This window comes from Scardinius erythrophthalmus, assembly GCF_964197995.2.
Source record: "Scardinius erythrophthalmus genome assembly, chromosome: 15".
In the NCBI taxonomy this organism is placed as follows: Eukaryota; Metazoa; Chordata; class Actinopteri; order Cypriniformes; family Leuciscidae; genus Scardinius; species Scardinius erythrophthalmus.
The window spans coordinates 41,320,102-41,337,066 of NC_138235.1; the positions used below are offsets into that span (position 1 = coordinate 41,320,102).

Sequence of the window (16,965 nt, forward strand, 5' to 3'; positions counted from 1 at the left end):
AATAGTTATATATGTCATGATAAGATTTTTTAAAACATCAACACAGAAACCCCTGATTGAAAACCATAAACTTTTTAATGGCTGACACTGATAATAACATATATATGTGTTATATTATTGTTATATAATTTAATGGTAGAAAATAAAATGTACATACAATTGCTGAACCTAAATGTTAAAATATATATATATATTTTATTAAAAATAAAATGTAACACTTTTTCTTTTTGTTATTATTAGTAGTACATGATTTAATGGAATTTAATGTGAAATATAAAATATATATATATAAATTAATAATAATTTATTTAATAATATTTTACATAATATTTACTCTAAAGTCACAAAAACAGAATGATGAGTTATTGCAGATTCATTTCTGCTATTGTACAATGAATAGCAGATTCTGTGGCATTTCTATTGTTTTTTCTTTCGAGGCAGAAAGTGTTTCCCACAAACACATCAATTAGAATAACCCTCTCAATTCCTTCAAGAATTAAAGCAATGTTTCTTTACTAATGCAGCCTTTTATACATGCATAACGTCTTCCATCTGCATAATGCCATTGGCTTCACAGTTGGATGGCAGATGACAAGCACAGATTCTTGCTTTTCTATACCCATAAGTAATCTGTTTTAAATATGCATCACTCATTTGCATGACAACCCCTGACTAATGCTTATAAAGGAAGGGAGAGTTTACCGGTCTTCCTTTGGGACCCTTGATTCCCACCGGACCCGGAATTCCCTGGAACACATCGAGATGATCGCAGTTACAAACAAATCTGATCTGACACACATCGATCATTCTGAGCCGGGGGGTGTCATCAATCTGAACACTGCCTTGTGTGTTTTCAGGATCACGTCATTCATTTGGGAATTTGCGTCTGTGTTGAGAGTTGTTGTAAATCCCAGAATGATGGCAGATTTGACAACGTTCATCCCTAATCATCCCTTGTGTGTTTGTCAGTTTAACATGTCCGGACGAAGCATTAGCAGCATTATGCTGATATTAGGAAATACTGTGAGATATAAACAGCATCTGCGGCCTGCGATCGCTTTGACTCGTCCATCAGTACGGAAAACGAGTGAAGCATGCTTTGGGGCAAGTGTACAGGAAACGTACAAATGAATCAGTAAAAATGTTCTGCTGCATGTACGAAACGATAGCTAGAGACAATTCCAAGTGAAATTGACTAGAGACAGGGCTGGTGGGTGACCTCACCTGTCTCATGTTAAACTGTAATGTTTAATTGTTTAAGCTAGTTGAATATTTTAACAGTTTATTCACATTCCTACATGCCGGCCAACTAAATATCCATTGTAAATGCACTACTGTACTGTGATTCGAACAGAGGTAAGATTCAAAAAGATTTTCTATAGTATTGGACAGCATGTTACCTCGCTCTAATTCATGCAAATGTCATCTGCTTGATTCTCGCAATGAATTTGAAATTACGATTGTATAATTGTGCATTTAAACTCACTCTCTCTCCCTCCAGTCCTGGCGGTCCTGCGATTCCTGGAGGTCCGATGAAGCCCTGATACAGAAAACACAAACGTCTCCAATAGCTCAAAATCGCATGTTAGCATTTTTTCAAACTCCTCCTATATCTTTTCTCAAATAGTCCCCAAATTGTGGTCAAATAATCCTGATACTATGTTGGGCAAAAGTTGTACCATTTACGTATAATGCATCAAGTATCTTTAAAGCTACACTGTGTAATTTTTTAAGTTGATTCTTAACAAAAAACACTTTGTTCTTTCAAAATGATATGTGCTCATTAATGTGTAATTACTTCTACCAACTAATCAAGTATTCTCGTAAGCGGAGAATCTGCCATTTAGAATACACACGAGCGAGTCGCTCGAGTAGCGGCAGCCATGTTGCGCCTCCATCTTGAAAATACATTAGACAAAGAGAGACATACCTGGAAATTCAAGCTTCGCCTTTCGCGTTTTTACACTCAGTGGCACCGTGACGAAAGCGAGGGGGAGATTACTCGCGACTACCGGCAGATTTGAAATAATACGGCCACCGTAGGAGTTAAAATGCCCTCGGAATGGGAGGGGCTAGAAAGTAATACAGTGTAGCTTTAAAACACTTTGGCAGATTGGAACAAAATTTGGTGCAAGTCATCGTCACCATGCCCTGATGGTACTGGAGCAGTTTAGGGACAGCGCCACCTACTGGACAAGACATTTCGAATTTTTAAATAAGCCAGGAGCCTAAAATCTCCACCTATTCTATGAGCAAACCAATCTACTAACAAGTTTTGTTCGTTTGAGATATTGGGCCACATTGATTTCAAAAATGATTTTGATCTAACATAGATCTGATTCACCCTGAACTACAAGATAAAGATTCATTTATCATCCTCATTTTATATGTCACCTTATTAAAATGGATATATTGCTGTCAAAGTAATTTACAACTAATGTTAACACTGGACACAAATCATTCAAAGCGGTGAGTGAGAGATTGGCTGGTATTTTTGCTTGCTGTAGGTGGACGAATCGCTATATGTACATTTCTTCTGTCTTGTTAAGTGAGATCACATGTACTATCAGTCAAAGATGAAAGAAGTGGCCCTCCTCCTGTCTCTGCACATTCCTGTGCCGCGGCACACTGCCAGATGTTGAAAGCAATTGCGTTTCTGAAACATGCAAAATCTCTGAGATGCAGCAGTCTCAATTTCGACTTTATACAGCTCACTGATTCTTGAGGACTGGGACAAAACAGGCTAGAGGACTGCAGAAATAAGGCTCATATCTTATAGAACTGTTTCAGATGATTGTTTGAGATGAGAATCTGTTCTACATGTTCAGATGGATTCCCCTGCATTAGCATGCAACTACATGTTTTCTTCCCTTAATCACTTAGAATGGGTCAACAGCAACATCAGATCCAAAAATCATTTCAAATACTTATGATAAATATTGTAAAATCTTGTATGTTTTAAACTGATTTTCAGCTGCATCTATTGATGTAAATCTGTTAACAATAAAAGTATGTATTTTGCACATGTATCAAATGCAGCAGCCATTTTATTTATTGATTGATTGGTTGATTGATTGATTGATTGATTGATTGTGTTGCTGCTACTAATAGGAACTACTTAAATTGACGGAAATTTTCAAAAATCCTGAAACTATATTAAAACGAATCTATAAATCTTACCATTTGTGTAGCCTTATCAAACTCAGAGCAGGTGAAAAGTTAGATTTTTGTACAGTAACATCAGATACAAAAAACATTTCAAATATTTATTATAAATATTGAAAAATCTGGCATTGAACTTTAGGATGTTTAAAACTGATTTTCAGCTCCATCTATTGATGAAAATCTGATGTTGACAAAAATACATTTGCATTTAATGCAGCAGCATTTTATTTATTTATTTATTTATCGTGTTGCTGCTACTAAAATTAATTACTTATATTGTGGGATATCATGAAATCATGAAATCATAAAAAAAAAAACTATAAAACTCACCAGTTGTGTTGCATAATTAAGCTCACAGCATATGAAATGTTTGATTTTTGTACTTTGCTTTAGCCAGATTTTATGAATGTTTAGCAGGGACTTTGCGAAACATTATAAAAGAGGAGTATTTAATATCTATTTGAATCTATTTGAAGTTTTGCGTTATGGTCATTGATGCGTTAAGGTCGTTCTGATGGTCATTTTCAGAACGAATGGCAGGTAAAGTTGTGGGTTTTGTCCCACGTGTCAAGAATCAATGCGATAAAAACAGAACAATTTAAAAGGATCTGATCTGCTCTCGATTCTTCTTTCAACATTCTCTATTTATCTCTCTCTCTTTTATCTGGTCCTGTGACTCACACTGAGATAATGTAAGAGTCCCGACACTGTTTGAACAGGAAAGCATGAGACAACAGCTGTACGTACATTAACACCTTTAGGTCCTGGGTTTCCCTCTGGTCCTCCCATACCCTGAGACACGAGAGACTTTAATGTTACACACATTCACATATCAGACATATACACACATCAGAGATCATGAAACTTCAATATGTCAACAAAATGAACACTGGCTTTATCCAGTATATATATTTATACATAATTTATTCATTATATTTATGCATATTTAAACATAAAATTTCAGAAAACTAATACAAAACAATTGTTTTGTGTTCTTTGATTAATCAATTTGAGAAGTATGTGGTGATATCTATTAGTTTTTTTACTGTATTCACCTGTGGTGTCTTGCCTTAAAATGTTTATCATTGTGTATTGTGTACTGTTTCACAGTATACCGCACATTACATTCTGAACAGCTGCCTGATATTAATTTTAAATTAAGCATCAAAGTGAATATTTCAAAATATAATTTGATTTGATGGCAAGGAACAGGACGGAAGGCCATATCTTTGAAACACTCTGGCCTATTGGAACAAAATTTGGTGTATGTCATCACCACCATACCCTGATGGTACTGGAGCAGTTTAGGGACAGCGCCACCTACTGGACAAGACATTTCGAATTTTTTATCAAGCCATAAGCATAAAATCTCTACCTTAGCTATAAGCAAATAAATCTACTTACAAAAATCTAATTTAATATTTCAAATTTAGGGCCCTGTTTACGGCTGGCATTAAGATGCATTCACAAGATCACAAGTGGACGAAGCTAAATACAGGTGTTAACACAGTACACAGAGCAGAGTATACCGCACGGTACATTCTGAACAACTGTCTGGCATTCATTTTAAATTAAGGATCAAATTTAAAGAAGTAGTGACACAGAATCAGTAAGACTTTTTTTAGTGGATATCGGTCACTGCACCTGCCTGCCAGGGTAACCTGCCGCCCCAGATACGCCTGGCAATCCTGGCAAACCCTGAGGAGAAAGGAAAGAAAAACGTGAATGAGAGATGAGAACGGCTGCCAGCGGACGAATAGAGCCACTATTGTTCCCCATGGCATCTCTCTCTCAAAGCATCTACGGGCCGGACCAGCTCTCCACGGCCTGACCCTGGCTGAGGTCCAGACGGCGGCTCCTCTCAGCTGCGCGACTCCAGTGCGGATCATCTTTGCATCAGGTGACTGCATATAAAGACTGCGCTTTGTGACTGAATGAAATTCTCCATGTATTGAGTTCCAAACCTTCCGGACTCGGTTATTGAGGAGGTACAAACAGGTACAACTCATAGATCTGTTTAATGCCATGTCAAACACGTAGGGAGGGACAGAGAGAGAGAATTAAACCTGATTGTACAGGCTAAATATGTGCGGCAGGAGGGCTGCTATACAAAAGATAGGTCAAATACAATGCTAAAATCTAGCATTCAACTTCAGGATGCTTGAAACTGAATGTCAGCTCCATTTATTAAAGAAAATCTGAAAGGTACTGAAAAAAATACATATATTTAGCTTTTCACACATGCATTAAATGCAATAGTCATTTTATGCATGTATGCATATATTTACTTATTTATGTTGCTGCTATTAACAAGAACTCCTTAAATTGAGGGAAATTATCTGAAAAACGTGTCCATTTTGTCCCATGTCTCAAGTATCAGTGCACAACAAATGGAACCGTTTACTTTTATCTGATCTACTAAAATAGGATCTGATAGCTAAAAGAAGCGATGCGAATAACTTCAGTGCGGCAGCATGGCAATAAAGCTATTTTAAGTATGATTAATAATAATAGCAGTTATACTTGACTTAGCAAACACCACTAGCTAAATATAGCTTGTGGTCTGACAATGATTGAAACAGTAAAATGTGTTTGTGAAGACCTCACAAAAGGCCGACATCCACCTCCGCTCACCTGTTCTCCGGGCAGACCTGCTGGTCCTGGATAGCCTTTGGGACCCTGCAGGTGAAAAAAGGAAAAGAGATTATAACTCAACTCTTTTACAGAACAACGTTAAGAACACAAAGCAAAGAATTTTCCCATATCCCTACAATCGTAAGAACAAGTAAGAGTCGTTCTTGACGTGTTATCTTTTCCGCGGTTCTGGGATTGTGTTGCCTAAAGTCCCAGTCGCCTCAGATAAGACTAATAGCCCTTAAGAATTTCCCGAGACCTGTCAAAACCCTTTAAAGCTTTCCCTGTCTGACAGCTCGAGCTCGAGCCCATGAAAGAAAGACAAGTCACGACAGTGAGACGGGGAGGGGAGGTCAGAGCTCCTCTCCTGCAAACATTTCCAGCCTGCTCTCGAGTGCAGGAACCAATCTGTGCCAACTGTACTGAAGCACAACAGTGCAATCATAAAGTCTAATACTTTGATATTTAGATGCCTGATTTGGTAGAGGTGCCGGCGGCCGTTTGCCAGCAGGTGGCGCTGTGTGTCGGACCGAGCGGAGAGGTTCAAGTGTGGTGCAATCCTCTAAATTTGGAAAATTCCAGGCCTTCTGCATTGCACCTGAGAGGACAATGATGATCAGAGGTCACCGTGATTTACGTCTAGCCTGTTCTGAGCCTGTAGGACAATTTCTGCTTAAACTCTTTAAAGATTTTACTGCAAAAGCAGAGTGCTCTAGATACTAATGACCAATAAAACAGCATTTAAACGGATCGCTTAAGTTCACCGCGCTCAAGATCAAAGACTCCGGCATTCTGTGGGAGGTGAAGTTAAAGTAAAGACATTATTTTATTAGTTTATTAGGACTTTTAACTCCTTTCCCCACCATTGACGGAATTTTCCGTCATTTACGACACAATGCTTCCCAGCCATTGATGAAATTTTCCAGGAATCCATGTTTTCATGTTAGAGGACGCTAATAATCACAATACAGCTCTTTTTGTTATTTTATCTTTGTTATTAAAAATAAGAACAAAGATGCAAATAACAAACAAATACAACAAATACAATATAAGAAAGAAACAAGCAGTAAGAAATAATACAGGAATTGAATAATCAAATGTAAAAATAATCTGCATAGTCTTTAGTATATTAATTACAAATAAAACTGATTATTATTAAAGCTACAAAAGTTATTGTCAAGAATAGAGAAGGATTCCCTCTTTGACTTTCATTGTTTGATTAACATTAATTAGTCACTTTAAGAACAAATGCACAGATATAATATAATGTTACAAATCAGATGTTTACCCCCAAATGTTTAAGTTCACTTGAGACAAAACCAACAATTTTTTGCGTGAATACTTGCCAAAACAGATATTTTTCAATAAAACTGTGTGTATCTGATTGTTCAAGAGCAACGCCACCGAAGAGAACAGAACTGGGGATCTGAGAGAGGCATCTTTCTGTGTGGCACTTCATAATCTCTCATGACTTGATCTCTACTGTCAATGGTTCTGGTTTCATCTCAGATGAATCAGTCCAGGATCCACTAACCTAACCGTACAGATCTGCTTTTTATTAATTCCAAGGTTGCTGGCCTGACCGTTCAAAAAACCAACCAAATGCCCCCACTCAATGGAAAAAAGCTATGTCCAAAAGGGCTCCATTTCCAAAGAAAACACCTCTTGGAGAACGCTCATTTTCTAAGAGTTGATCCACACAGTCTTAAAAGTGCTCTTGGGATTACAAGTGAATATCCAAACACACTGGGCCACTGTTAGCAAAAGACTGACCTAAAATGAGCTCCGGCCAACAACTTTTAAGTCATGACTGAAAGGACTTTGCAAGGACTCTTCACCTCATTAACCAAAACAAGAGCTACCTCATGACATCTTCCTATGCTCTCATCACAAACCCGCCTACACAAGTCATAAACCTTAAATATGACAAAAACATGTCCTCTAGCTGAGTTAGGTGAGCTAAAACTTGCACCAGTTTTGCCTTTGAAGATGCAACATGCGACGGTTCCTCTCATCAGGAGCGAGTCCCCCTGCAGAGCGCCTTTCCTCTAAAAGACGCCCCTTGACCTTTGGGGGATCTCAGGTTCTAAAGGGGCTCCCAAGTGACGGCGGGTCCTTGAGCAAAGCAACGACTCGGGAAGTGTGAACAGACATTCGCTTGCCCCAAAACACCACACAGGGTCTTTATTCTTGTCCGTAACCCGATCCAGCCGCCGCTGAGAGAGGCCTTGCTGCCATGGTGGCGTAACAGATACTGTACGAACGGTGTGAAGGATGAAACACTACGTCTCACGCTGCAAACAGCACATGATTCAGCTGGAACGGGTGCAGGAGAACTTACCTTCAGACCTGATTCACCTTTAGGACCCTGTGGACCTGGCCGTCCTCTTTCACCCTGAAATAATCAAAGAGAAGACACTTAGTGCTGTCCTCCATCACACGAGTGCCATACCCACAACTGATTTTGTCATCATTTACTCTTCACTCTCACATTTCAAAGCATTTCTTTTATGAAACCTTAACAAAACTCATATTTTGTATTCTTCTATTTCAATAGAATGAAAATAGCAGTAAAACTACCAAGTTTGACACTAATGGTTCTCATGTGACCAATCTACATTGATGTCAAACCTGACGAGACACATTTTGGGCCCTATCTTGCACCCAGCGCAATTGACTTTGTACAGCGACGCATGTGTCATTCCTATTTTGCACCGGACGCACAGCGGACTTTTCCCTCCACAGACGCACGTCTGTAAATTAGGGAATGAACTTGCGCTCCCGGGGCGGTTCAGGGAAAAGAGGAGGCGTGTTCCGGCGCAAACGTTCCCTGGTGCTATTTTGCAGTTTCAGAAAACAATTCCTCCACAGACCAGGAGAAACCTTGTCTAAAGTCAGTGGCGCGTTATTCAGATGCTGTGCGCATACACTTCGCGCATACCTTGCTTCTCTCATCTACACACAGACGCAGCAGTTTTCATTTTTGCAAATCATACAAAATTGTACAAATACAAAAATATTCCACACGAGGGAAATCATTGTTGTGTCCATGAAGATGTGAAAAAATAGGCATAAATCTAGCTTACACATTTACCCAAATTATTATACACCTGTTTAACCGAAGCTAATCTGGGTGTGTTTCTCCATCCCCAATGTCACTTCTCTGTGTTTTACGGCCCTGACGAGAACGTCGGTCTCCACGGCTGTGAACCGCTCCTGGCTAATCCGCCGTTATAATAGCCATCCGCATTAGAACAAGCGCGCCTGCTCTTAAAGGGAATGTGAGATGACGCTCTGATTGGTTTATTTCACGTTACGCCCAAACCACACCTATGAGTAATGAAGCGACTTCAGACCAACACATTTTAGATTTGTGTCGGAGAGTCATTTATCCCGCCGGTATAATAGCAACAGCGCCCGAGACCCGCCCATAAAGTTACTTGTGGTTCACGTTTGATACTTGCGTTTCAGATCGTTAAAATAGAGCCCATAAATTGATACTTTGATATTTGAATTGAACTTTTTTTGAAGCTCGAAGGCCCCCAGTTTCCCATCCATTTTTGTTGTGGAGAAGAATTGACTAATTTAGTCTTAGTCCTGTGTCAAATGTACTTTTTAGTTTTTATCATCTTTAATCAACCTTGTCCTGTTTTTCTACGGCTGGTTTATGGTTGGGCTCTTTGTTTTCATGTGTCATATGATTCCCACGTTTCCCTTTTGTTTATGCCATGGGCTTTTGTTTTCATTTGTGTTACATTCTCATTGGTTTATTGGTTTCATTGCATTCAGGTGTTGCTCATTATTAGTCTATGTATTTATAGCCCTGATTTTGCCATGCATGGTGGTCTAGCTTCGTCATCTTCTGATGCTGTAGTCCACTGCTTTGAGTTTCATGTTCATGCCATGCTACACCCAGTCAAATTTATATTTAAGTTATGTTAATTTCCCAGTTATTGCTTCCAAGTTATTGCTAAACTGCATTTAGGCTCAGAAAACTGACTCTGCTTCAGTGGAACCGTAACAGCTTTTGTTTGGTCAAGATTTAGTCGACTAAATGTCTGATCATTTTAGTCTAGTTTTAGTCATTGATAACTCACTGCATAATGGTTAAATTGATAATGCTTATTATTTTGCTCAAAATTATAATCAATTATTTCTACATTTTATTTGAATTATTGCACTTTCACCTATAAACACAAATGTAGAGATGGTTGACTCGTATGCAGGATTTATTTTACCTCCTCTGGTTTTCTGATTTATTATAGGCTCATTATCATATACTGGTAAAACAAGAAACTTCTCTCCAAATTAATTGCCAATAATTCCAAATTACATTCATGTTTTTCTATTAAAACAACAGCATAAAATACTTGTATTGTCACACAGAGGTTGCGTAAGTACATTTATTCAGCAACTACAATCGCAAATATTGTCGAGATTCATATTTAGATTTATTACAGTTCATCACTGAGAAGCTTCGATTTAGTCAAGATTCATGTTTAGATTTACAGTTTATCACTGAGAAGCTTCGATTTACCGGTAGTCAAGATTCATGTTTAGATTTACAGTTTATCACTGAGAAGCTTCGATTTAGTCAAGATTCATGTTTAGATTTACAGTTTATCACTGAGAAGCTTCGATTTACCGGAAGTCAAGATTCATGTTTAGATTTATTACAGTTCATCACTGAGAAGCTTCGATTTAGACGAGATTCATGTTTAGATTTATTACAGTTCATCACTGAGAAGTTTTAAACAGCACAAGCGGCTCATGAAGGAACACAGACCGACTGAACGAAACGTTAATTTGAGCAGAAAATCTCGATGAAGATTGCTGAACTCCAGTTAACTTCTTTTGTGTTTCCAGATCATCTGCGCTTCTTCAGCGGTTTAGAGAGAACGTGTGCTCAGGGTTGCCAGACTGCAAATATTAAGTAAAACGCCGGGTAGAAAACATGTTCTTTTAACTGAAAAGCTCTGATTGGGGGTTTTAATTCTTGAAATCTGGCAACCATAGCGGCTTGTTAAAAACAGTTTGTTTTATTCGACAAAAACAGAGTGATATTGGTCAAGTTTTTATTTTAGTCTTGTCTTTTTCGTCAGTGATATTGCATGTGGATATAGTGACTGTTATCGGTTAATGACGTTGGTGCCGGTTGGTTTTTATTTTTGGGTAAACTATCCCTTTAAAGGCCAGGAAATCGGTTGATGTGATTGCTGTAGTTTACGGTTTTGTATACAAAGACATTTCGAAAGCACCCGAGAGAGAAGCTGTAGTAGTTTGTGTACTATTTACCGGTTCACCCTTCGGCGCCTGACCTGGGGACAGTCCTGGATCTCCTTTGGCTCCCTGGGACATAAACAAAGAGTTAATTCAGTTTGATCTCATATATCAGTAACACTTTATAATAAAGTCCCATTAGATAACAATGAGCAATACATATTTACAGTATTTAATAAACTTTGTTAAGGTTAATACAACTGTTTATTGTTAGTTCATCTTAGTTCAAGTCAATTAAATAATATTTTACAACAGATACAACTTTTGATTTTAATAATGTGTTAATAATGTGTAAATGCCTAAATTAACATTAAGAATAAGAAATGTTTTAGAAGTACTTTTCATTGTTAGTTTGGTAACTAATGTAGTTAACTAAAGTTAACAAAACCCATATATCCCATAAAACGAGCCGTCAAAAACTTCTTTGTGAAGTCAAAGCAACTCAAAAACATGCCTAAAGTTCAGGAAGATACATGCAAATCTTGTTCTTCTGTGCTGACAGATTAAAGCAAGAGTCAACAGCGGATTTTGAGAGATTTAAGGGCCAAAATCTCCTTCCTATGTGTATGCAAACACACTAAACCTCATAATAATGCAGATTAGCCTGTTACACAGTCAGTAAGATGATCAGAAATGGACCCACTCGCCCTTTAATTTATCAATCCATACATCCAACGATCAATAATTCAATCATTTCATCCATCCACATCACAGTTCATTCATTCATAGATTCATTCATTCTGATTTGGAGGATTCAACCAACTGTACAATCGTGTGCTTTTTTTGTACTACAAATGACATTTTAATTACATTTAAATTCAAAGGGAGTCAGTGGAAGTTCACTGGAAGAAAAGTCTTTTCTCAGGGGCTAAATTTAGCTCATCAATCAAACATCTCCAAACCCTTTCAGGCCTGAAAGAGAGCTTTATTACTTCAGTTCATCTTGAAAGAGCAGATTGATGGAAACACAATTGCTGCCAATCAACCTGACAGCGCAGATCTGACGCCCGCGAAACACAACGCTACTAAAGCAAATCCTGCCATGATCTGCTGTATTTACTCTGAGGAACCAAACATCAACAGAGCAGATGAACTGAAGTTACAGCCAAACCTCTCAAACCTGTGAAGCGCATCTCATTTCTCTCGCGACGTCATCCCTAAAGTCTTAAAAGGGGATATAAAGGACAAAGCACTACAGCTCCGGCTTGTTTCTCTGGAATCCCAGCGGATGCGAATGACTAATCTGTGGGCTAAACCGAGATGCTTCACAGTTTCCACCATCTCCGACTGCATCCCAGCTCAGTTTGGCCCCTGGTGATGCTAATCTGCAGTGGATGACCCTTCTGCCCACTCAGGTCATCTCTGAAGAACACTCTCTGGACAGAGAGATGAACACGTTGTCCTGAAGCTTGATGGGAAAATCATATTTAGAACTTTAAAGAGCCCTTATTATGCTTTTTCAAATATGACCTTTCATGTAGTCTGTGTTATAGCTGTTTGGAAATAGAAAAGGTTTGCAAAGTTTCACAGATCAAATTGCAGATAAATGGAGTTTTTGTCTCCTAAAAGAAAGAAGCGATTCTGAACTGCCTGAAACGAGTCGTCAGTGATTCCAGTCTCACTTCCTGCTTAACCTATGTTAGTTTGTAACTAATTTGCATAGTGCCAGTCTCTGGTCTTGATTGGCTGAACAGCGTCTCTTTGCTCCGCCCTCAAACACTGTAGTTTATCTGAGACTGGAAGAGTTTGGTTCGTGTTGTTCATGTGGAGAAGACGCTGTTTTCTGCTGACAAAGCAAATCCACTTTGATGAGATTGATTCGGTGAAACCCACACCATCGTTACTGTTCGTATCACTGAGATTCAGATATGATAATGAGCGTTTGCTTTCTGACCAATCACAACAGACTGGGCCATCTGACCAATCTGAGCAGAGTAGACCAATCACAACAGACTGGGCCATCTGACCAATCAGAGCAGAGAAGACCAATCACAACAGACTGGGCCATCTGACCAATCAGAGCAGAGAAGACCAATCACAACAGACTGGGCCATCTGACCAATCAGAGCAGAGAAGACCAATCACAACAGACTGGGCCATCTGACCAATCAGAGCAGAGAAGACCAATCACAACAGACTGGGCCGTCTGACCAATCAGAGCAGAGAAGACCAATCACAACAGACTGGCAGTCTGACCAATCAGAGCAGAGAAGACCAATCACAAAAGAGTGGCCGTCTGACCAATCAGAGCAGAGAAGACCATTCACAACAGACTGGCTGTCTGACCAATCAGAGCAGAGAAGACCAATCACAACAGACTGGCCGTCTGACCAATCAGAGCAGAGTAGACCAATCACAACAGACTGGGCCGTCTGACCAATCAGAGCAGAGTAGACCAATCACAACAGACTGGGCCGTCTGACCAATCAGAGCAGAGCAGCTCTCGGAAAGGCGGGGTTTAACGAAGCGTTTCGGTCATCAGAAAGATCTGATGCTGCAATGGATATTATGAGAAAATGAAATAGTTTTTTGACCTTGGATGCATGTGAACAGTGGTTTGGACTCCAAGGTCTCCCACTGTCCACAACAGGCCTCATGATTTTCCGCTTGTTCGTGATCTTTAGAACTTAAGAAGAGATCTCAAAGTCTCAAACTGTGCTCAGATTCGACAATATACTAAAGTCTGCAATCAACACTGCAAAAAAAAAAAATATTTTCTTCTTTAGTATTCTATCAAACTTAAGTGAGTTTACGCTTAAAACATGTTTTAAGCATAAAGTTACTTATTTTTCATCAATTTCTCATTGAACAACAAAATATCTCGTCATTTTGAAAAGAAAAGGCAGAGATCTGCAGTTTTAGGACAGAAATACCCAGGTTGATATTTGACCTGCACATGACGGGTCTGTGAAAGAGCGACATCTGAGCAATGCTGTGTTCCTGCGGGAAACCCTCGTCACACTGAGATACTTAGTGGTGAAAAGCAGCGAGTAAAGCGGTAAAGCGTGTGTGTGTGTGTGTGTGTGTGTGTGTGTGACAGCAGCAGTTCCTCTCCGTGTGTCTGAGGAGCCACAGACATCTGCTGTAGAACACACCACATCCACTGAACACACACCACATCCACTGAACACACACCACATACACTGAACACACACCACATCCACTGAACACACACCACATCCACATCCACTGAACACACACCACATCCACTGAACACACACCACATCCACTGAACACACACCACATACACTGAACACACACCACATCCACTGAACACACACCACATCCACTGAACACACACCACATCCACTGAACACACACCACATCCACATCCACTGAACACACACCACATCCACTGAACACACACCACATCCACATCCACTGAACACACACCACATCCACTGAACACACACCACATACACTGAACACACACCACATCCACTGAACACACACCACATACACTGAACACACACCACATACACTGAACACACACCACATCCACTGAACACTGAACACACACCACATCCACTGAACACACACCACATCCACATCCACTGAACACACACCACATCCACATCCACTGAACACACACCACATCCACATCCACTGAACACACACCACATCCACTGAACACACACCACATCCACATACACTGAACACACACCACATCCACTGAACACACATCACATCCACTGAACACACACCACATCCACTGAACACACACCACATACACTGAACACACACCACATCCACTGAACACACACCACATCCACTGAACACACACCACATCCACTGAACACACACCACATCCACTGAACACACACCACATCCACTGAACACACACCACATCCACATCCACTGAACACACACCACATCCACTGAACACACACCACATCCACTGAACACACACCACATCCACATCCACTGAACACACACCACATCCACATCCACTGAACACACACCACATCCACTGAACACACACCACATCCACTGAACACACACCACATCCACATCCACTGAACACACACCACATCCACTGAACACACACCACATACACTGAACACACACCACATCCACTGAACACACACCACATACACTGAACACACACCACATACACTGAACACACACCACATACACTGAACACTGAACACACACCACATACACTGAACACTGAACACACACCACATCCACTGAACACACACCACATCCACATCCACTGAACACACACCACATCCACATCCACTGAACACACACCACATCCACTGAACACACACCACATCCACTGAACACACACCACATCCACTGAACACACACCACATCCACTGAACACACACCACATACACTGAACACACACCACATCCACTGAACACACACCACATCCACTGAACACACACCACATCCACTGAACACACACCACATCCACTGAACACACACCACATCCACTGAACACACACCACATCCACTGAACACACACCACATCCACTGAACACACACCACATCCACTGAACACACACCACATCCACTGAACACACACCACATCCACATCCACTGAACACACACCACATCCACTGAACACACACCACATCCGCTGAACACACACCACATCCACTGAACACACACCACATCCACATCCACTGAACACACACCACATCCACTGAACACACACCACATCCACTGAACACACACCACATCCACATCCACTGAACACACACCACATCCACATACACTGAACACACACCACATCCACTGAACACACACCACATACACTGAACACACACCACATCCACTGAACACACACCACATCCACTGAACACACACCACATCCACTGAACACACACCACATCCACTGAACACACACCACATCCACATCCACTGAACACACACCACATCCACTGAACACACACCACATCCACTGAACACACACCACATCCACTGAACACACACCACATCCACTGAACACACACCACATCCACATCCACTGAACACACACCACATCCACTGAACACACACCACATCCACATCCACTGAACACACACCACATCCACATACACTGAACACACACCACATCCACTGAACACACACCACATACACTGAACACACACCACATCCACTGAACACACACCACATCCACTGAACACACACCACATCCACTGAACACACACCACATCCACTGAACACACACCACATCCACATCCACTGAACACACACCACATCCACTGAACACACACCACATCCACTGAACACACACCACATCCACTGAACACACACCACATCCACTGAACACACACCACATCCACATCCACTGAACACACACCACATCCACTGAACACACACCACATCCACATCCACTGAACACACACCACATCCACTGAACACACACCACATCCGCTGAACACACACCACATCCACTGAACACACACCACATCCACATCCACTGAACACACACCACATCCACTGAACACACACCACATCCACTGAACACACACCACATCCACTGAACACACACCACATCCACATCCACTGAACACACACCACATCCACTGAACACACACCACATCCACATCCACTGAACACACACCACATCCACTGAACACACACCACATCCACATCCACTGAACACACACCACATCCACTGAACACACACCACATCCACTGAACACACACCACATCCACTGAACACACACCACATCCACTGAACACACACCACATCCACATCCACTGAACACACACCACATCCACTGAACACACACCACATCCACTGAACACACACCACATCCACTGAACACACACCACATCCACTGAACACACACCACATCCACATCCACTGAACACACACCACATCCACTGAACACACACCACATCCGCTGAACACACACCACATCCACT

The 16,965-nt window shown here is 40.7% G+C and overlaps 1 protein-coding gene across 1 annotated transcript in view; it reads right to left on the reverse strand.

Moving 5' to 3' along the window:
- The window catches only part of col24a1 (collagen type XXIV alpha 1 chain), a 111,544-nt gene that overhangs the window by 66,755 nt on the left and 27,824 nt on the right, over positions 1 to 16,965 (reverse strand). Inside the window, exons 6-12 of the mRNA XM_081387093.1 lie at positions 11,095 to 11,148; positions 8,141 to 8,194; positions 5,800 to 5,844; positions 4,810 to 4,863; positions 3,913 to 3,957; positions 1,487 to 1,540; positions 703 to 747 (exon numbers count right to left, since the gene is read on the reverse strand). Of these exons, the coding sequence (XP_081243219.1) occupies positions 703 to 747; positions 1,487 to 1,540; positions 3,913 to 3,957; positions 4,810 to 4,863; positions 5,800 to 5,844; positions 8,141 to 8,194; positions 11,095 to 11,148 (351 nt within the window). The remainder of the gene's footprint in view (positions 1 to 702; positions 748 to 1,486; positions 1,541 to 3,912; positions 3,958 to 4,809; positions 4,864 to 5,799; positions 5,845 to 8,140; positions 8,195 to 11,094; positions 11,149 to 16,965) is intronic.